Source organism: Bombus vancouverensis, chromosome 7 (assembly GCF_051014615.1).
Source record: "Bombus vancouverensis nearcticus chromosome 7, iyBomVanc1_principal, whole genome shotgun sequence".
Taxonomy (NCBI): domain Eukaryota; kingdom Metazoa; phylum Arthropoda; class Insecta; order Hymenoptera; family Apidae; genus Bombus; species Bombus vancouverensis.
Genome location: NC_134917.1, coordinates 13,718,434 through 13,737,928, shown reverse-complemented (window position 1 = coordinate 13,737,928; position 19,495 = coordinate 13,718,434). Strand labels below are relative to the sequence as shown.

General features: G+C 33.2%; 7 protein-coding genes across 14 annotated transcripts; 4 read left to right on the top strand and 3 right to left on the bottom strand.

Moving 5' to 3' along the window:
* The first annotated feature begins 20 nt into the window (after window positions 1–20).
* Window positions 21–1,642, top strand: LOC117153559 (endoplasmic reticulum-Golgi intermediate compartment protein 2). The gene is made up of 5 exons (XM_033327729.2): window positions 21–160; window positions 244–616; window positions 685–935; window positions 1,007–1,267; window positions 1,335–1,642. The coding sequence occupies exons 1-5, from the start codon at window positions 58–60 to the stop codon at window positions 1,523–1,525; spliced, it is 1,179 nt and encodes a 392-aa protein (XP_033183620.1). The 5' UTR covers window positions 21–57; the 3' UTR covers window positions 1,526–1,642.
* A 187-nt stretch (window positions 1,643–1,829) lies between these two features.
* On the top strand, window positions 1,830–2,780 carry LOC117153625 (uncharacterized). The gene is made up of 3 exons (XM_033327835.2): window positions 1,830–2,165; window positions 2,259–2,325; window positions 2,528–2,780. The coding sequence occupies exons 1-3, from the start codon at window positions 2,067–2,069 to the stop codon at window positions 2,614–2,616; spliced, it is 255 nt and encodes an 84-aa protein (XP_033183726.1). The 5' UTR covers window positions 1,830–2,066; the 3' UTR covers window positions 2,617–2,780.
* Window positions 2,781–2,782: 2 nt separating this feature from the next.
* On the bottom strand, window positions 2,783–4,840 carry Fam92 (CBY1 interacting BAR domain containing protein Fam92). 2 transcript variants are annotated; one of them, XM_033327801.2, is made up of 9 exons: window positions 4,706–4,840; window positions 4,521–4,622; window positions 4,289–4,417; window positions 4,023–4,203; window positions 3,704–3,928; window positions 3,539–3,571; window positions 3,255–3,422; window positions 3,059–3,166; window positions 2,783–2,987 (listed from the first exon to the last, which is right to left on the bottom strand). In XM_033327801.2, the coding sequence occupies exons 1-9, from the start codon at window positions 4,735–4,737 to the stop codon at window positions 2,868–2,870; spliced, it is 1,098 nt and encodes a 365-aa protein (XP_033183692.1). In that variant the 5' UTR covers window positions 4,738–4,840; the 3' UTR covers window positions 2,783–2,867. The 2 variants fall into 2 exon arrangements, with proteins under 2 accessions (XP_033183692.1, XP_033183700.1); XM_033327809.2 differs by lacking the exon at window positions 3,539–3,571.
* Window positions 4,794–6,859, bottom strand: Sergef (secretion regulating guanine nucleotide exchange factor). 2 transcript variants are annotated; one of them, XM_033327739.2, is made up of 6 exons: window positions 6,704–6,859; window positions 5,828–6,395; window positions 5,507–5,731; window positions 5,276–5,428; window positions 5,056–5,204; window positions 4,794–4,934 (listed from the first exon to the last, which is right to left on the bottom strand). In XM_033327739.2, exons 1-6 carry the CDS (start codon window positions 6,725–6,727, stop codon window positions 4,902–4,904), a joined length of 1,152 nt encoding a protein of 383 aa, XP_033183630.2. In that variant the 5' UTR covers window positions 6,728–6,859; the 3' UTR covers window positions 4,794–4,901. The 2 variants fall into 2 exon arrangements, with proteins under 2 accessions (XP_033183630.2, XP_033183646.2); XM_033327755.2 differs by having other exon boundaries at window positions 4,836–4,963.
* A 221-nt stretch (window positions 6,860–7,080) lies between these two features.
* Cdc23 (cell division cycle protein 23) lies at window positions 7,081–9,536 on the top strand. Of its 2 annotated transcripts, XM_033327635.2 has the most exons (7): window positions 7,082–7,363; window positions 7,447–8,108; window positions 8,188–8,367; window positions 8,444–8,608; window positions 8,680–8,926; window positions 8,998–9,259; window positions 9,333–9,536. In XM_033327635.2, the coding sequence occupies exons 1-7, from the start codon at window positions 7,263–7,265 to the stop codon at window positions 9,441–9,443; spliced, it is 1,728 nt and encodes a 575-aa protein (XP_033183526.1). In that variant the 5' UTR covers window positions 7,082–7,262; the 3' UTR covers window positions 9,444–9,536. The 2 variants fall into 2 exon arrangements, with proteins under 2 accessions (XP_033183536.1, XP_033183526.1); XM_033327645.2 differs by lacking the exon at window positions 9,333–9,536 and having other exon boundaries at window positions 7,081–7,363; window positions 9,015–9,150.
* A 49-nt stretch (window positions 9,537–9,585) lies between these two features.
* On the bottom strand, window positions 9,586–18,033 carry LOC117153529 (uncharacterized). 5 transcript variants are annotated; one of them, XM_076620087.1, is made up of 4 exons: window positions 17,282–18,033; window positions 11,823–12,368; window positions 10,211–11,281; window positions 9,586–10,120 (listed from the first exon to the last, which is right to left on the bottom strand). In XM_076620087.1, exons 2-4 carry the CDS (start codon window positions 11,898–11,900, stop codon window positions 9,737–9,739), a joined length of 1,533 nt encoding a protein of 510 aa, XP_076476202.1. In that variant the 5' UTR covers window positions 11,901–12,368; window positions 17,282–18,033; the 3' UTR covers window positions 9,586–9,736. The 5 variants fall into 5 exon arrangements, with proteins under 5 accessions (XP_076476202.1, XP_033183549.1, XP_076476203.1 ...); XM_033327658.2 differs by lacking the exon at window positions 17,282–18,033 and adding an exon at window positions 13,853–14,127; XM_076620088.1 differs by lacking the exon at window positions 17,282–18,033 and having other exon boundaries at window positions 11,823–12,097; window positions 12,206–13,828.
* On the top strand, window positions 14,156–19,458 carry LOC117153631 (uncharacterized). The gene is given in 6 exon segments (XM_076620094.1): window positions 14,156–14,660; window positions 14,937–15,374; window positions 15,462–15,564; window positions 16,528–16,965; window positions 18,401–18,831; window positions 18,895–19,458. Coding segments are annotated over 6 exon segments (1,803 nt in total). The 5' UTR covers window positions 14,156–14,480; the 3' UTR covers window positions 19,108–19,458.
* The last annotated feature ends 37 nt before the right edge of the window (window positions 19,459–19,495 follow it).

Below are 19,495 nucleotides of genomic sequence, written 5' to 3'. Positions count from 1 at the left end.
AATTTAGTTAGAGAATAAATGTTATATACTAATATCTGAATTTTAAAAACTTTTAAAATGTTACGAAGACGGAATGTTAATATTAAAATTGTCAAAGAATTGGATGGATTTCCTAAAGTTCCTGAACCATATGTAGACAAAACTGCAGTTGGAGGAACATGTAAGTTTTTTGTTTTACTATTTACTGCTCTAATTATTAAATATAATATCTTACTTTTACAATTACAATTTTTACAATTACAGTCTCTATATTTACAATCTGCATTATTGCATATTTAATAATAGCTGAAACAAGTTATTATCTTGACAGCAGACTACAATTTAAATTTGAAACAGACACAGATATTGATGCAAAATTGAAAATAAATATTGATATCACTGTTGCTATGACATGTAGCCGTATTAGTGCTGATGTCTTAGATTCTACAAATCAAAATATGATTGGACATGAATCATTAGAACAAGAAGATACATGGTGGGAATTGACACAAGAGCAGAGATCTCACTTTGAAGCTTTAAAAAATATGAATTCTTATCTAAGAGAGGAATACCATGCGATTCATGAATTATTATGGAAATCTAATCAAGTTACTTTATATAGTGAAATGCCAAAACGGTATATAAATCACATTATTATACCCATAATTGATACATATTATATAGATATATCAATACATCTTGCAGGACCCATCAGCCTAGTTATCCACCAAATTCATGTCGCATTCATGGCAGTTTAAATGTTAACAAGGTTGCTGGAAATTTTCATATAACAGCTGGAAAATCATTATCATTTCCTATGGGGCATATACATATTTTAACTTTCATGACGGACAAAGACTATAACTTTACTCATAGGATAAATAAATTTTCATTTGGAGAACCTAGTCCAGGTATTATTCACCCATTAGAAGGGGATGAAAAAATTGCTGACAACAGTAAGTTTGTATGAAATGTAAATATAAGTATTATAATATTTATAATTTATTTGAAACGAAATATATTTCAGATATGATTTTATATCAGTATTTTGTGGAAGTGGTTCCCACAGATATACAGACTCTACTGAGCACTTCCAAAACTTATCAGTATAGCGTAAAAGATCATCAAAGACCAATTGATCACCAAAAAGGATCTCATGGAAGTCCAGGAATTTTTTTTAAATATGATATGAGTGCTCTTAAAATAAAAGTTACTCAACAACGTGATACAGTGTGTCAATTTCTAGTGAAATTATGTGCCACTGTTGGAGGTATTTTTGTTACAAGCGGTAAATATCAATTTACTTGAATTATTTTGTGCCGTTGAAGATATTTTTTACAGAGAAAATTTTGTAGGTATGATAAAAAGTATTGTACAAAGTTTTTGGTATATTTTGTGTTGCAAATTTTTTGCAACCAAGGAAAACAAAAATGACCAAAAGTACCCCATTCCACCTACTACTTCAAACTATCAATCGTTTGACACAGCAAATCTTCTGAATATTTCAGCTCCAGAAAATGTGGATATTGTGTTTAAACCTCAATAAAGGTAATCTTTTAATTAGATATTAAAATAACTTTTAAATATACGAAGCTAATAATCAATAAATATGTTTGTAACTGTTCTGTATATACCAATAAAATTAATAGCGATTTTATATTTATCAGCCGTGTATGTTCTTTTCTTCTTAATTTTTTAACACTGCGAATAACAACTATATTATCGTATATTACAATGTTAATTTGCAAACACCAAGCGTTTCATACGTATGCGCTTTTATGTTTACACTATCAAACAAGGATGGGAGGAACCTTCCCCTTCTCTTAATTTCCACCAATAGAATCATTTATTTGAATAGAGTACGAAAGAAATAGTAAGAAAGGAATCGTGTCTGAGTCACATTAAAAGTTTGATCGAAAAATGATATTTTATTTACATTTGTTAAATCGATGTTTCGATAATTTGCATTGTACGTAGCAAAAGTATCAGTTGATAGAAAATCTTCGCATGCGCTTGACAGAACTATTCGAAAGAACAAAGCTCATCCCACTGTGAAGCGAGATTGAATAAATACAAATCGTTTAGGAATGGCAGATATTAAACAAGATCATAAAACTGAGGATACTGATAATTATGGAATAGGTAATAGTGCTGAACCAAAAAATATGCAAGAATTGACGGAGTATGTGAGTATGACATAATTCATTATTGTGATACTCTCTATTAATATTTCCATAATGTGACTGTCTATTCTTGTTTATATTTTTTGTATATTTTAGGTACAAACACTATTACAGAATATGCAAGGGAAATTTCAAACAATGTCAGATCAAATTCTTGGAAAAAATATCCTTTTTTATTAGTTGCTTAAGATGCATTTTCTTAGATAACCTCAAAAATAAAGTGTGCATTAAAGTGTATATTTTTATAAGCATAATTTTTCTGCTAAGAAAATACAAATTATTACATGTGTGAAAAACAGTTTATTTAAGGGAGTTTATTTAACGTTTTCATAAATAATATTATAAATATCCTTAATACAAAATACTAGATGAAATGGGAAACAGAATAGACGATTTAGAAAAGAATATTACAGATTTGATGACACAAGCTGGTGTAGAAGGAGGTGACAAATGATTGTATTTATTATATTATTAATTTTGATATAGAAACAAAGAGATCTTTTACATATAACATATATTATACTATACTAACAAATATTATTATACAAGAACGGTATTTGTATATTATTGGTATGAATTTTTGATCATTAAAACAATAAAATGACTTTTTTGCAATAATGTAGTGGTATAATGCATATTTTATTTCCTTTCTGTTTGTAAGTAAAAATATACAATACATTTCAGTGCTAGATAAATACTATTAGATCACCCATGCTTGATCATCATAGGCATTGTTAGAAATTTTTGATATACAGGAATTGGTGGTATTGTTTTGACAATAAGTCTTGTTGAATCCTTATATCCAGAATTAGCTTGCAATTCAATCTAGAATTGAACAAAATATTTTGGAGATAATAGATTATTTAGAATTACATAGATTTATGCCTGGTTCTCACAGGTTTCTCTTTAGTAGATTCAGACTCTGTTTCTTCTGAACTATCTCTAAATTCCTCAATCTGTACAGATTCTGAAGAGTTTGTCTTTAAGCTCGACTTTGCAGAATCCTACAAAAATATCCATTGCAGTTATAGCGTAAGCATTTGCATTGAATTATAACATACTGGTATACAATGATGATTGATTTATACTAACAATCGAGGTAGATTCGACTGCATGATTAGCTAATTTCTGAGAATTTGCGGGCGAAGACATGAAACGACTTGCCAAATTGGTAAGTGAATAAGACTGCCGAAATGAAGTTCGTCCAACGGTAGGCAATCTCGCAATAGAATCGGGTATATGCATTACTTCACGAAATTCCTGGAATTAATCATTGCTCTAATTAATTTAAAGGGTAGAAACATATTTCTCTACTTATATTTTAATAATTTATATGACAAGTTAATATTCAATAACTAGTGGAATAAAAAAATTACCCCATTCATGTTTCCTCTTATTATTTGAAAGTCCTGCGAGTAAGTATCAAAAAATAATACTAATTTAAGGTAATTTCAAGACTATACAACAGATCCAACATAAATATGTGAAAAATATTTTTTTACATTAGACTATGAATATTATTTAAGCAAAAGGTGGCCTACCTCTAAATCTTTAACTTCATCGATTTCTGCAATATCCTGGTAACCTTTTGTCAGTAATTCAAGAGTTTTTGCATGAAAACTTAGTTCAATGATAATAAAATCTAAAAGTACAGTTTTCAGATCATGCAATTTCCGCTTTTCGAATGCGTCGATTTGTTCTTCTAAACCTTTAACAACTCTTGAAACTTCAACAGAAGCTTTCATGAGCTCAGATTCGGCTTGAGACTATGTTGATTTTTAAGAATTTAAAATAATTGTAATTTTTTAACACTGCCTAAATGTAATTAGTTAAATGCATTGAAATTGAATGTAAGGATACAATCATCTGTCTGTTTCTAGGATTTCGTTCCCTAAGCCTATCTAGATGTCTTTTTCTTGTCAATTCTTTATCGCGTGTTGTAAATGTATTTTTTACGTCATCGCGAGCGTGTTTGCAGATTGTCGCGTATTGAGAAAGTGGAGAAATTATTTTGGCATCAAATCTCTGCACTTTAGCGTCCCTAAAAATAACGAATAAAAGTTGTGATAATTTAAACAGTAAAATTAATCTTTTTTGTCTCTGTGATTCAACAAGAAAATACCCACCTATAATCCCCAATTACTGACAAAGTTGCAGAAAAGTTTGTTAATCCGTTAGATAATGATTGATTTATCGTTTCCGATTGAGCGTAAGTTTCGATAATTTTTGCTATTTCATCTCCTTTATCGCGTAATCTAAAGGTACATTACATAAATTTATACACAGAAAGATAAAGTACCATAGAAGAGAAATAATCGATATGTACAAGATCAATAGAAGCCGTTGTTATGTACAAACCTAGCAGCTTTTCTTGTATATGCTGCAAATGTTGAGCATAATTCTGCAAAATGTTTCTCTACGTTGGATATTCGATCTTGTACAAACTTTGCTTCTTGTTCCCTGAATAAATGTAATAAAATTATAAATATGAATCTCAATGCAAACTGAAGTTTGTGTAAATATAAATAATTGAAAATATGTACCAAATGCTGCTTTGAGATCTTGAACGTAACATTTTGTTCTATATCATTTCGCAACTTTTTTTTTATTTGAATCAATCGATCTTCATATGGAAGGTTCCATTGCTACGTCCGTATGGATACCCCACCGATAGTTTACTACTGGCAGGTGGTGCATTATCCCTACAGGTGAGGTCGACTTTTGAGTATGTATATACTCTCATCGATCTACCTGGCTTTTGCTTACCTTTAACTGTACATTTAAGTAGAATTACAAATTTTCTATATGTTTTTAGGAAGGGGAAAAGCGGAAAAATTACTAAAAAATATCTTGTTTTTATTGTCATTATTTCTTATAAAATAGTCTTTATTACTGCAAATGAATGAGCTGCACCACTTCCGATAAGAATTCCTGTGTAATTGTAGGGCAGGACCAGTTGTTCCGGAAATTTTACATCTTTCGTATGACCATTTCCACAATTTCCGTGTTCGTTCCAACCCCAACATAAAATTTCCCCATTCTCTAAAATGTTATAAATAAAATTTGATTTTCATCAAGTTTTTTTTTGTTGCTGTTAGTTATTATGTGTATACCAGTTAATGCAACATTATGTTCTGAGCCAGCAGAAACTCGATGCACTTTCGGAAGATTTTCGATCCGCGTAGCTTTCCAAATTGATGGCTTTTCGAGTTTTATAATACCTAACTGCCCATATGTATTTCGGCCCCAACAAAAAATGTTATTATCTAATAGTAAACTAACAAAGCAATCAGATTTTGAAAATATGTATGTATTGTGTTAATTAAGTTGTGAAATAGTATTACCATTTAATACAATTGCATGCGACCAACCACTGTACATATTAATTGGCAATTTAAACTGAACATCCGATAGTTTTATTGGAATGAATGTTTTTGGACATGCATCTGTATTTAATCCTAATTGCCCGTATTTATTATCACCAAATGCATAAATATTTCCATCTTTCGCTACCGCGATTGTATGGTATTGACCACAACTGACGCTCTCGATGTCCGATAACGTTAAAACTATTTAAATCCATTAATCCAATTTAAATCCAATAATCTTTGTTTACATTGTGAAAACATGTTTCTCTTAATTCTTTTATATCTAAGTACATTTACCTTCTGTAAAACTATATGCTGCATTTAAAGATCCCTTACTATTCGAGAAGCTTAATCCTAACTGCCCTTTGCTACCTGTTCCTGCTACTAAAATTTTACAATCTTCTGTTAGTAGGGCAGTGTGTCTTAAACCCATTGAAATTCCTTTAATTTTTCGACCAGTTACAACTTCGAAGGGTTCGTGTGTCCATTGAAGACTGTTCGGATGTTTTCCTAATTGACCGAAACGATTCGAGCCCCACAGGAGTAAAGTGCCTTCTATTGTTAACGCAGCGGAACAATCCCAGCCGCACGCTATATCCACGATAACCTTATTCTTCAATTTTTCATTTAATTCTCGAAATGATAAAATACTATCCTTCGTCGGAAAGCCTACTTGTCCTTTATTGTTCCAACCGCAAGAATAAACGCGACCGGAATCATCTAAAATTAACGTATGACCAGCACCGCCAACTATTTTTTTTATTTTTTTCGGTTCTAGGGAGCACTTTGATAAATCAACTTCACATGGTAAAACACACTCTTCCGACTCAATTCCTTGTCCAAGTTGGCCGTGAGAATTAGCACCCTATAATAAGTATTAGTTTCGTTTGATTTCGATATTTTTGTTTAAAATATTCCCGCTCAGAAGTAAGATTTCCGTTCAAATCTTGTTTTATCGATCGTAAAAAGTATTTTCTAATAGCACAAGTGCACGCGTACAATATCTTATTTTAGAAATATCAGATCATATTGATATTATTATTCATGAAAATACTATTTGAATATGTGAATATAGAAAAAGTAATATTTTCTATGAATATAAGACAGAGTCTTACTTATATTTAAAATGAAACCATTATGAGCACATGCGATAAAAATAACTTATTACATTACCCACGACATTAAGGAATAGGACATTGCTATAATTATGTCTGGAAATTGTTACTTATTAATATATTAAAACACCCAACCAAAAAATGAATAAACTAAAAAATAGATAATTGTACACTGAAGCACGGATAAAACATAAAATAGACCTATCATTTTGTGGAATTTTGTGTCATAAGTCATAGGAACTGAAATATCGAGTTTTTCTCTGCCCTCTACAATTTAAAGTAGTAAATTAATGAATTATATTCAGCATATCTCGTCTGTATGTACATTAGATCGGTAAGGTTGGAGATGACACTAATGTGGTAAGAGTGTGTTGTTAGCTGATAAAAGATTGTAATTGCGTAAGTGATCTACACTATGTCTCGTCTATGACTGAATGTATTTTCATCATAGGACATACGATATAGGTGGCGGCAAAACCTAAAGCATACAGATTTCTTGTTTAACTTATTAGTTTTGTTTATACAAACATAAATTCTTTCCATGATATGTACAAAATCATTTTTTAATAAATTTTGCTGATCATAACATTGGGTAAAGTACTGATGGAACATATACAATGGAAGAATCGATAAAGTTTGATATTAAGGAGGTTAAAACCGATCTTTTGCGCGCGATAAATGAATGTTCCCAACGCGGATTATTACATACCACAAAATGGTATGTACAGTTCCTGATATAAATTTAAGTAAAATCTTTATTCCATTACTATAGGAAAGATCAAAAATATGCTATCTTTATAGGCTAGCAGAATTAAGTTATTCCTTGAAAGATGTTAAATTAAATATACATGACACTACTGTTGACTTGTATTTATCAGAGACAAGCGAAGAGGAAGACACGTATATTTTAGCAAAAACTTATTTTGATTTGAAAGAATATGATAGAGCTGCCTATTTCACCGAGCAGTGTAAAACATCAAAAGTTCGATTTTTACATCTGTATTCTCGCTATTTATCAGGCGAAAAGAAAAAAATAGATGACATGACAGTGGTGCCTCCAGATCCTTTGAAAAACGAAAGTTTAAGATTGTTATGTGCTGACTTAAGAAAAGATCACCTGGCAAATAAACTTGATGGTTTTAGTCTTTATCTTTTTGGTGTAACTTTAAAAAAATTACAACTTACCAGGGAAGCCATGGATGTGCTGGTTGATGCAACGCATAAGCAACCCATGCATTGGGGATCTTGGTTAGAATTAGCTTCTTTAATCACTGACAGGGAGAAGCTTGAAAATTTGTGCTTACCTAATCATTGGATGAAGCATTTTTTTATGGCTCATATGTATTTAGAACTGCAATTAATAGATGAGGGTTTAGCATTATATTACGAATTACAATCAATGGGGTTTGCAAAAAATGGTTACGTACTTGCTCAAACTGCAATGACTGTAAACTACAGAAGAGGTAAATCAACTTCTCAATCAAATTGTTAACAAGGACTTTAACTATTATGGCCTGTTACATTATAATATTATCATTTTAGATGTTGATAATGCTATAGAAACATTTAAGAGGATAATAAAAGCAGATCCTTATTGTTTAGACAATATGGATACATATTCTAATATCCTCTATGTGAAAGAAATGAAAGTTGAGCTGGCATATTTAGCTCACAGAGCAACAGAAATTGATAAATACAGGTTAGAAACATGTTGCATAGTAGGTAAGTTTATCGTATTTTAATATAAAAAAGTTATAGATTTACTAGTTTGCTGTTTAATTAAAGCAGTATCTTTTAGGAAATTATTATAGTTTAAGAGGAGATCATCAAAAAGCATCGATGTATTTCCATAGAGCATTAAAATTAAATCCACAATATCTTTCTGCTTGGACATTACTTGGTCATGAGTTTATGGAAATGAGAAATACCAATGGTGCTATTCATAGCTATAGACAAGCTATTGGTATGTATTATCTGTATGTACGTATAAAATGAAATACGAGCATCTATTTATTTGCCCATTTTTTTATATAGAAGTCAATAAGCGGGATTACAGAGCATGGTACGGTTTGGGTCAGACATATGAAATTTTAAAAATGCCGTTCTATGCACTGTATTATTATAAACAGGCTCAATTACTAAGGCCACATGATAGTAGAATGGTACAGGCATTAGGAGAAGCATATGAGAAACAAAATAAAATACAAGACGCGTTAAAATGTTATTATAAAGCATGCAATGTTGGTGATATCGAAGGAATGGCATTGCTGAAATTAGCCACGTATGTATTAAAGTTCAACATTTTTTATTGCGAAATGTGTTAAAATTGAAATATGCTTTAATACACTGTAGGTTATATGAAAAATTAGGTGAACATGATCATGCAGCAGCAGCGTATACGGATTTTGTGATGGATGAATTTATAAATGCGGATAGAACTGATTTAAGCCATGCATACAAATATTTAACGCAGTATCATTTAAAACGAGAACAATTGGACCATGCTAATCATTATGCTCAGAAATGTTTGCAATTTGACGAGACAAAAGAAGAAGCTAAAGCATTGCTAAGAACGATTGCACAAAAGAGGGGAAAATTTGAACATTCGATGGTGGTAATTATAGAATATTTATGATATCTTACATTCATTCAGTGTTAACAAATTTTTAATATTGTATCTATTACAGGTGGAAGATATGAATGAAACAGACCCGGTTATCGAACAAGGGGAAAGAGCAGATGCTACACCAGGAAGTCAGTTATCGCCGATGAATTTGTCATTTATGCCTACGCCGTAAGATACAGAGAAAGATATTTTTTAATTCTCTAAGTTTACTTAAACTTTCAGTTTATATGTTGTATATATTTTTAATAAATATTGTACGATTAAATCATCGACTTTTTTCATAAATTTTCATTTATTGTATAATTTTCATATAAACATACAAATTTTCTTGTGACAAGAGTATTACAGATAACAATTACTTTCTAGAATATTATAATTATTCTACAATTATATTTAATATAAGTTGTTTGATGAATTACTGTAAGTAGGTAGTTGTACAAGTTCGGGATGATCATAATGAGGATGTCAGATAGGTGAGGGCGCTGGCGGTGTAACCTTCGCTGGTCTGATACAAAACTTCGGGATATACTCATCTTTTACGGAAGGCAGCAGTATATATCCAGCATTATCAGTAGAAGAAGACGACGAATGTGATACTTCAGAAAAATCAGGAGAAGTACGAGTAGGTGTTTCCGAGGTATTTATGCTATTAGTAAATTTTGTGGACCATCGATTCGCTGCGATATTGCTATCAGGGGCTGCACATGTGTGTTCATTGGAATCTATCGATGAAAACGGTGCATTGTGCGACAAAAGTTGTTCATGTATGGATAATAACAATTTTTCGGCCGTTCTTTGATTCTCTAGTATATAATCCATATAATTTATTTTCTGGTCCGTATCTTCATCCTGGAGAGAAAAAATTAATATCATGTTAGGACGTTTAGTTTATATGATAGAATGATTATAAGGGAAATCAAATAGTAATTGTAATTTAACCTGAGATTTGTGAGTTGCATTTTCGTAAATTTCTTGTTCAGGCCACATCGTTCCGACTGAAACCATTTGAACAGCCTTATCCGTCGAAAAGGTGCTATCTGTTTGCGTACCCATTTCTTTATACTTCAGATTATTTTGTTTTGATTTTTTACTTCTCACGAATATTCTTGAGTAATGCGATTTGTATTTAGTCGGATCATGTCGTCGGAAATTGCCTTCTTGTGTTTTCTTTTCGTTTCTCTGTTCCGGGTGCTTTTTGTTCCTCTCTTCATCAAATATAAAGTTTTCCTTTTCATTAGTAGGAGTAAATTTGATGGATAGTTCCTTCCTTTGTTTTGTTTCGTTCTTTTTTAACCAAGGTCTAGTTGGGGAATTATTAGAAAATTGGCTGTCTTCTCCATTGTAAACGAAATTAGTTTGGTTTGATTTTCTGTATTTGTAGGGTGTGAAAGACCTAGGAAACGAAGATGACGAATGCATGCTATCGGAAGAAGTGAATTTTTGATTAAAGATTTGTGCATTATTTCCTTTATTCGCGCAGAAATTGCTGCGTTGTTTTTGAGTATACGATTTCAGAAATTTATTTCGAACAACATTACTTCGCTTATTTGCAAACAGTTCGGTATCTTGAGATATATTTATCGGGAACTGCGTTTTGTTAAAACTATGTTTCTCAGTTGATATATTCATAGGCTTTTTCAAAGCAGTGTGCGATATACAGCTGTCAATGTTTTCGTAGTTTATTGGCATATTTGTTGTCTCATTACTACCGTTGCTCGATTGATTTCTGGAAGAATCAGAATCTTTCTCCGCATTTTGAGGTTCCATGTGTTCCTTGGAATCAGGAAGTATCCGAGAAATTGCATTAAATAGATGGAAGCATAAAAGATAAAAGGTGTATTTGATACCATTTTCTATGATAACATCTTTCAACAAACGTAAACTTTTCATTGATCTTATGATCATGATTTCTTTCGTTAGTGTTGAATCTTTTATTGATACTTGTTGAAGATTGTGGCCGCTGTCTCTGGCCATAGATTTTGTTGACTCCTGTACACTCGATACAGTTTGCTGTAAAAATGATAAAACCGTACTAAGTCATATGATTTATTGGAATTACTTGTTAAATATGTTGAGCAAATTCTGTAGTGTTCTAAATACGTGTTTTATGATAATGCGTGCAATATGAGAAAACACTTGATGTGTACCCAAACATTGACGTGCGTAAGCGCAAAACTATAAAATGTTGATCATTATATTGTGCATAGATATTAAAAGTCAGTCGTGTGATGAAATACAATTGGTGAATTTCGCTCGAACTCTACGCGAGATAATCTTGTCGAAAGTGAGCGTTTCTTCAAGCATCAAAGGAATTTATCATTACGTAAATATTGTTAAAATTTAGATAATTTGAAACTTAATTAGTATTTGTTTATCTACAAAATGACGTCATGATGTACCAGACACCGTTCAATTACTTTACTGTCTCAAGCAACAAATATCTTAATGAAATTGCTTCTACTTAATTCTTCTAGAAAATAATATTGCACAGACAGATACTAATACATTTGGCTTTTTTTCTTTCCCACTTTTTTCAAGCAATAGTACTTACGTTATCAATATGAGAGCACTGACATTCGCCTCTTCGTACACATGTGCTTTTATTTTCCCCTGACTTGATAACTGTCATTGTATTACACTCGTCTTGTTATGTTCTTATATTACTATTGGCAAAAGTATCGTTTCAAAATTTAGTTGAGTCTGAGGTACATGCTAGGTCTTCACTACACCTGAGGAACTGCAAATGAAGTGAAAAATTTAAGCGCGAACTTTTGTACCAAGGATGTGCCGGTATTCTGCTTCCTGATCGGTCGACCAATCAGTTGCCTAGGAAAATATTTGTAGAAAAATTAAAATTCGGGGGTAATTATCCCTTGCCAAGTCTCAATTGTAACATTTGTACCTCTCCGCAGTCAGGTTCCCTCGATACCTTACCGTTTATTATTAGACACCTTAAGCAGACCGAGCTCTACCTGCATTTTATAACAAGTACACAGATTAGGAAAATTTATTAAATTTTCTCAGTCGAGGTCATTTGTTATCCATAAATATTCATCGAGTGAGCAGACGTCCCATTATGTAGAGGCGAAGAATATAACTAGAACAAAAGAAAACTCACACTTAACAACCTGACCTGTTTGGGTCTTTTGAAAGTTTAGGATCGAGGGCTGAGAGTTAAGAATAAAATTGAATGTAATAAACTTGTTCTTAAGATTTGCTTGTTCTTAATTTTACACTCCCAGGTATTTCATCCTTCGACGACGAAATTACCGTTATGGCAAGAGGTTTGTATTTCCTTAAATGTAAAGAAGATGACTTTGAAAATTTAATTTTACGAAAATAATTAATTAATTAAAATAAATATTTCAAATAATTCTACCGCTCTAAATATTTGACAATTTCAGTATCAGCTTCCAACGCGATCCGTAATCATTAATCGCCGATCGTATATTCCATCTTATTATTTTCTTTTTTCATTTATTTATGTTATTTCTTTATTTAGTATTATTATATTATTATTATTTTTCAACTCCCCCTTCTGTATTATAGTATAGTATAGTATTATATTATAATATTATTATTTTTCAACTCCCCTTCTGTATTATAGTATAGTATACTATTATATTATAATATTATTATTTTTCAACTCCCCCTTCTGTATTATAGTATAGTATACTATTATATTATAATATTATTATTTTTCAACTCCCCCTTCTGTATTATAGTATAGTATAGTATTATATTGTAATATTATTATTTTTCAACTCCCCCTTCTGTATTATAGTATAGTATACTATTATATTATAATATTATTATTTTTCAACTCCGTCTTCTGGAGTACTCTTTTAATATGTAACATGTACAAAATAATATTCTTTGCAATTAATTACGAATAAATGTTATTATTATTATTTGTTACGTCCGAGGACTGTCTAATTAATAAATTGTCTAAATGTGTAATAAACCAGACTCCATCCCTCGGCCAAGACGGCTATTAGCTGCGCAAGTATAATTAGTCAGGCCGCAATAATCCCAAGGAACTGTCATAAAATTAAGCATTTCTGCTTTACCATCAAGGCTCTTAAATACTACAACATACTTTTCAAGTCGAGATGTTCCTTAGGGTTATTGTTCAATCAGGTATAAAATGGGATAAGCATGTTTTTCTAAAGCGACCCACGCCTATCCATAGTTCTCCTTCGTGACAGGACCGAACTTGATTGAGTTTTTATTTTTTAACCAGTAACTATTTTGACTGGTTTTCCATTCATTGATGAATCATCGTCTTTACGTGTTGCGTACTCCGTTGCGTCAATGTTTTTACTTATATTTTTTTCGTCATTATCTTAACTTGTTACGCGCATTGTTATTATTATTACTTTTGCGTTTGATGAATGTGATGAAAACAAATTAGAAGATAAATTAGATTTTATCGAAGATTACAGCTTTAAAATCTTGATGTTTTTCAAATTATTTTTTAAGCGGTTACTTTATGGAACTACTACTATAACTTTATTACGTGAGATACGTAAAGGTAGAACTTTAACAATTACGGAATACTGTTATAGGATACAAACTCACGCAAGCATATAGACACGCGAGAATGTACGCACGCATACTTGAATGCATGCATGAATATGTCTGCACGCACGCGAAAATTAATGGTCGTGCACACCTATACACTTGAATGTATGTATGCACGCAATACAAAAACACGCACTTTTCATTGCTGCTTTGATATAATTTAACTATGCTTACGTATCATTTTTTAAATACGATTATTACGTTTATCTTGTAATAAAATTTCAATAAAAATATTTTTGCTATATGTACTAAATTATTTTTAAAAATATTGTGTCTAAAATTTATTTTCTTTATACACAGGATATTGGCCATTTTACATACAAATAAATAATAGAAAATGTATAGCGTTTCGAAGAACGTTTCTAAGCTCGCGCGCAATTCAATAGAGCATGGCGGCCATATTGACTGTGTTCTCCCAACCCAGTGCCAAGGATGTTTGTGCGTGCCTGGCACCACTGCTGTTACATCGCGGTCGTTGTCGTCAACGTCGTCGTTGTTATTCTTATTATCGTCGTCAACGTTGCTCCCGTCGTTGAATAGTAATAGTCATTGACGTGCAGAGATATCGAATAGTTCAGGACACGGTGATAACATTTTGACAGAATTGACACTTTCTGTTCGCGAGATGTCAAATCAAATATGTCTAAAATGGAACAGTTTTTTAAACAACATAGCAACGAGTTTCGAAAGTCTCTGGGAAGAGGAAGGTTTAGTAGATGTGACATTGGCAAGTGATGGACAGTGTCTTACTGCTCACAAAGTGATTCTCTCAGCAAGTAGTCCATTCTTTAAAAAAGTTTTCCAGGTTAGTTTTCTATATTCTTTACTTCACATTTATGATTTCGTTAACGTTTTGGCAGTCGTTTTATCGTTGGGTAAAATTCTTTGTTAATCTATTTAATTAGTAAGATGTAACGAAAAAATTCCTTAAACAATAATGCACAACATTTGAGGTTATCGTATCTTGAACAATACGAATTTTATTTCGAACTTGTCTTGATTAACTGTCACGTGAATTTTACCAATGATCGTGTTACAGTTTAATAAAAATATTACTTTTTTGATCTTTTTTGCATTATAGACAAACCCTTGTCAACATCCAGTCATAATACTTCAAGATGTGCACTTTAGCGAACTAGAAGCCTTACTTATATTTATATATAAAGGAGAAGTAAATATCGAGCAAAAGAATTTGCCAGCGCTTTTAAAAGCTGCAGAGACACTGCAAATTCGTGGTCTTTCGGGAGGGGATATATTTGCTAAGGAATCTTATAAAAGATTAGTGGAATTGGAACAAGCGGTGGAAGAAGGAGCAGCTACTGCCAAGGAAGAAACTCCAAAAAAAAAACAAAAATTAAACAAACATCAGAATTCTATATTAGAATCAGCACTGACACCTAAAGTATCGCAAGTAGAGAGTACGGATGAATCTACGACCAGTGAACAGAGTGGCAAAGAGGGAGATTATTTATTGCAGAAAAATATGCAAAATCCGATATATCATCGTTTAGAAATGAAGGTTGGTTGTATATTATACTAATAATATTTTTTAAGCAGTAATGATTAATCGAATATATGAAATAAAGTTGAATGAATTGTGTTTCAGATAGAACCATTAGAAACTGTGCTAGAAGATTCTCAAAAACAATCTGCAACGGACAAGGACCCAACAGAAAGGTTAGACACAGGGCAACTCGTTGGGAGTCAAGGTTAGTAGTATATATGTAAATGTAGTAGTATATATGAAATTACGATATCGCTTTATAGATAATAGTAGTAGACATAATCATATGCACGTTATTTTAAGAATATATTATATTTATCTTGCACAATTTGTGTATATTGTGATATTATATATGTCTATGTATTTTATAATTGCATTCAATCTCATATCTCATGGTAAACTGTATGATATGTGTACAAATTTTATAAATTAGAGAAGAATAGGGCAATGTATACATTTCAATGCGTACGTGTTGGTAAAATTCAGTTCATAAATCGATTCATTGTGGTTAATATTGGAAAATGTATGTTAGGGTGTATGATAGAATTTATAATTTGATCGATAAAAATTTCATATTGTGTATGTTCGAGTATCTCATTCAAATTAGGTGCATACTCGTTTTCGATGCTTTTTCAAATCGTTGAGTTAGCTTTGATCGTCACTTCTGCTTTATTATCCACATTGGTGTGACACGTATTTCTTTCATTTCTTTTTATTTCGTTCGATGTTACAAGCAAACTCATAGTGGAAATGGGAACGTGTGTAGATAGTAAATAAACACATATATGCGTAAATAAAAATTGTACGATTGGAGAAACTAGAGGTCAAGGCGTAAATAACGTCAAGTTATCTAGTTCAACAGGTGACTAAACGAAAGAGAGGAGAAAGAAATAATTGAATGGTCTCGTTTATTAGTATATTTACGTAGTTTATTACGAAAAGTCCTGGCTTCTAGTACTCAAAAACGTCATCTAGATCTTGTTCTACGTTTACGCGTAAAACTATCTGTGCATGCGTGACGGAGAAGACAAATGGAATGATACGCGATCGATCGTTTAACGCGACATTAACGAACCTGGTCGAATTTGCTTGATTGTTCGGTACGCTGCAATTCACGCGTCAGGGGGATCCGTGTCTAAAGCAGGCTGTGCTCTGATGTGTGTGGCAGGGTCTGGGAACAGCCCTGCTGAAGACATTTCCGGTTTATCTGGGTTATCCGGCCTAACTGGATTCTCGGACGTGAAGCCACTGCTATACGCGTATCAGCAACTACCTTACGCCGATCTTCTGCCGAGTCCGGAGATAATCTCAACGTGGGCATCCTCTCGACCAATGGATCATTTGGCCTGTGACCTTATGAAGATCCTTTTTACCCCGGAGGAGAGGATTCTTTGTAACGTAAACGGCAAGATGGGAAAACAGCAGTTCGATAGTAACAAAATACATTTGATAAGAGAAGTTTTGCTGCACTTTAGTGGTATTGCACCTAATAGCGTGGAATGGGAGGAAACTTGGAAAAATTGCGTAACTAAAATCGATACTAGCAATAGGGGTTTGAAGAGGTATCTATTTCAAAGGCGGTCGGTTTATACTCAATGACTAGGGCGTTTCAGGTCAGGGGTAAAACGGAAACGTTTTCACTGGCTAGAATGAAGTGTTTCTATCACTGATTCGTCGTTTCGATTGTCTAAGATCATCTAGGATCATCTTAGATCGCCTCGAACGTTTCCATATCCTTTCTTTTTAAAGAAGGATGCGAGTAGGTGGAGCGAGAAAATGGCACGAAAAAGTAGAATGTGTTCAAAGAAAGAGTAGAGGAACGGGAAGCATTCTAGGCATGGTCCAACTACTTATATATATGCTTCACGTTTGTTTTCACGGGGCAAATGATCGAGTAATTTTACACTAATTTTATTTTTTACCATTGTCTTTCGTTCTGATAACGATCACGCAACGCGTGCTCCGGAGACTTGTTTCACGGCTGAGGAAGTCGATCGTTCCATTTTTTGATTCCTTTGATTCTCTTTTTCTTTGTACCTTGCATCTCGTACGTTGTGCAACGCAACATTCCTTCCAATTCTCCATTTACAATGTTCACGCAGATGTGCACTCTCGCCGTAGACGATCTACATAACACGATATTAATAGTAATCGCGTCGTGTCGTAAGGACTCCGCAGAGTTTTTTACGCTCAAAAACGCGACAACTAAGATCACATTTGTTATTGTACGCGCGTAGATGGATACATAGGTGAAGGTGCTTACGTTTACCTTCGTACACACTATATACGCGTGCGTGCATAATTGCGCTTCGCATTATTGACGACTTTAAAAAAGACGAATACGTCGAAACTATTACGATGGAAGTAGTAATATAAGATATGCTTTTACGATGTTTAAGGCGTTTAATATGCCGTGACGAAACTTCACGCAAACGATTCGCAGCTATCGATAGCACACAATCTTATTCTATCGTTTATTTTGAATCAAACGAACACATAAATCTGGTTTTCCCATTTATTTGTTATCTTTCTGTTTTTTTCTCGTTTGATCTTGAGAAGGTACGAAATGCTTCGAGTTGACTGTTATTTAAATCTATGCGATTGTAGACAAAATACACACATACACGAAAACGACTGGTTGCAAATAAACCTATTTTACATTTTTAATTGTCTCGTCATTTCCCGATATTCCTGTTTTCCTCTGTACATACATATATTATATGTACGGACTATTAGATTTTCTACTTGGTGTCTTTCTCGGATAATTTGCGCGTTTAAACGTACATTCGCAAAGACTTGGAGAAGAATGAACTAATTATAAGAAGAACGAACGTTGGACATACTATGAGTTAATTCATCGCATCCTTCATCCATTCGAAGATTATCCATTTCCCAAAGAAAGAAAAAAAGAGAGATCCTAGATGAACCGACAAGATCCTTGCTCGAATTCCTTTCAATTGGTTCCGTTGACTGACGAAGACAGACAAATATCTCGAACTGAGTGAAGAAAATTTGAAGTCGCGGACTGGAATTACTTGCAGGATCATCGAAGCCGAATGTAACCGTAATCGCCGACGCACGAGAGACTTCGACTCCTTCGTCCGAGCCAGAAACGCGCGCGAGATTTCCCATTGACCTTGATCGAACTCCACCTTGGAATACTTACCGACACTCGGACGAACTTCACTTGCCGAATCATTTGTATTCGGAATCGATGCCCGATCAACAGGAATCTACATCAAACATTCTCGTGGAACGAGATGCAAGAGTTCTGCATTCCGTATTTCCAACTTGCCCTGGCACCGCTGGCAATTCAGAATTCCCCGAAGAGACCGTCAATGGCGTCACAGCGTATCCACCATTTCCGTGTCCGTTCTGTGATAGAGCGTACACGAGTTGGGGTTTTCGTCGAAGGCACATCAAAGCCGTGCACACGATTTCGCCATCCTTAAACTGCAAATGGTGTTTACAGGTGCGTATGTAGATAGCGACTATAATATCCGATAAAGTACGAGGTAAATGCAATGATTTTTAGGTTCTTCCTACGCATGCGGCTTGGAGACGTCACGTAATATTAGCGCATAATCTGTCTGCGAGCGACGCACATAATGGGCTCCTAATTTTAGAGGAAGCGCATATGGTTTTACAAATTGCGCGCCCCACCAGGTTAGATACTTTAGTTAACATAATTAAACAAAATTCCCAACAGAATAGCAATCCCGAGAATTCCCAGTCGGACAAGGATTGAATTGGAAGATTGGATCGTGATATATCGACCTGCCCGGGTCGTTCTCCAAATCGTTTACTCGTAGTCGAAACTTTGCTATCGACGGACGGTTTTGGAAGGACAGTTACGCTGTACAGGATTACGCGATAGAACATTGTTTAAGTTATTCTCGTTCGTAGAAAATACGTCGATGAACCAAATTTTCCACAAATGCCTAATCGTCTTTTTTATATACGTATATTTTCGTTGTATATATCGCTTTTATAGTCATTATCAATGGCCAGTATCACGCTGTCGAGCGTGAGATATTTTTATTGTTGTATTAATTCAATTTTTGTAAAAAAAGCAAATAAATATTTTATGTATGATAAAGTATTTCTTCCGCTGCTTCGAGCTGCTGTATTGCGTT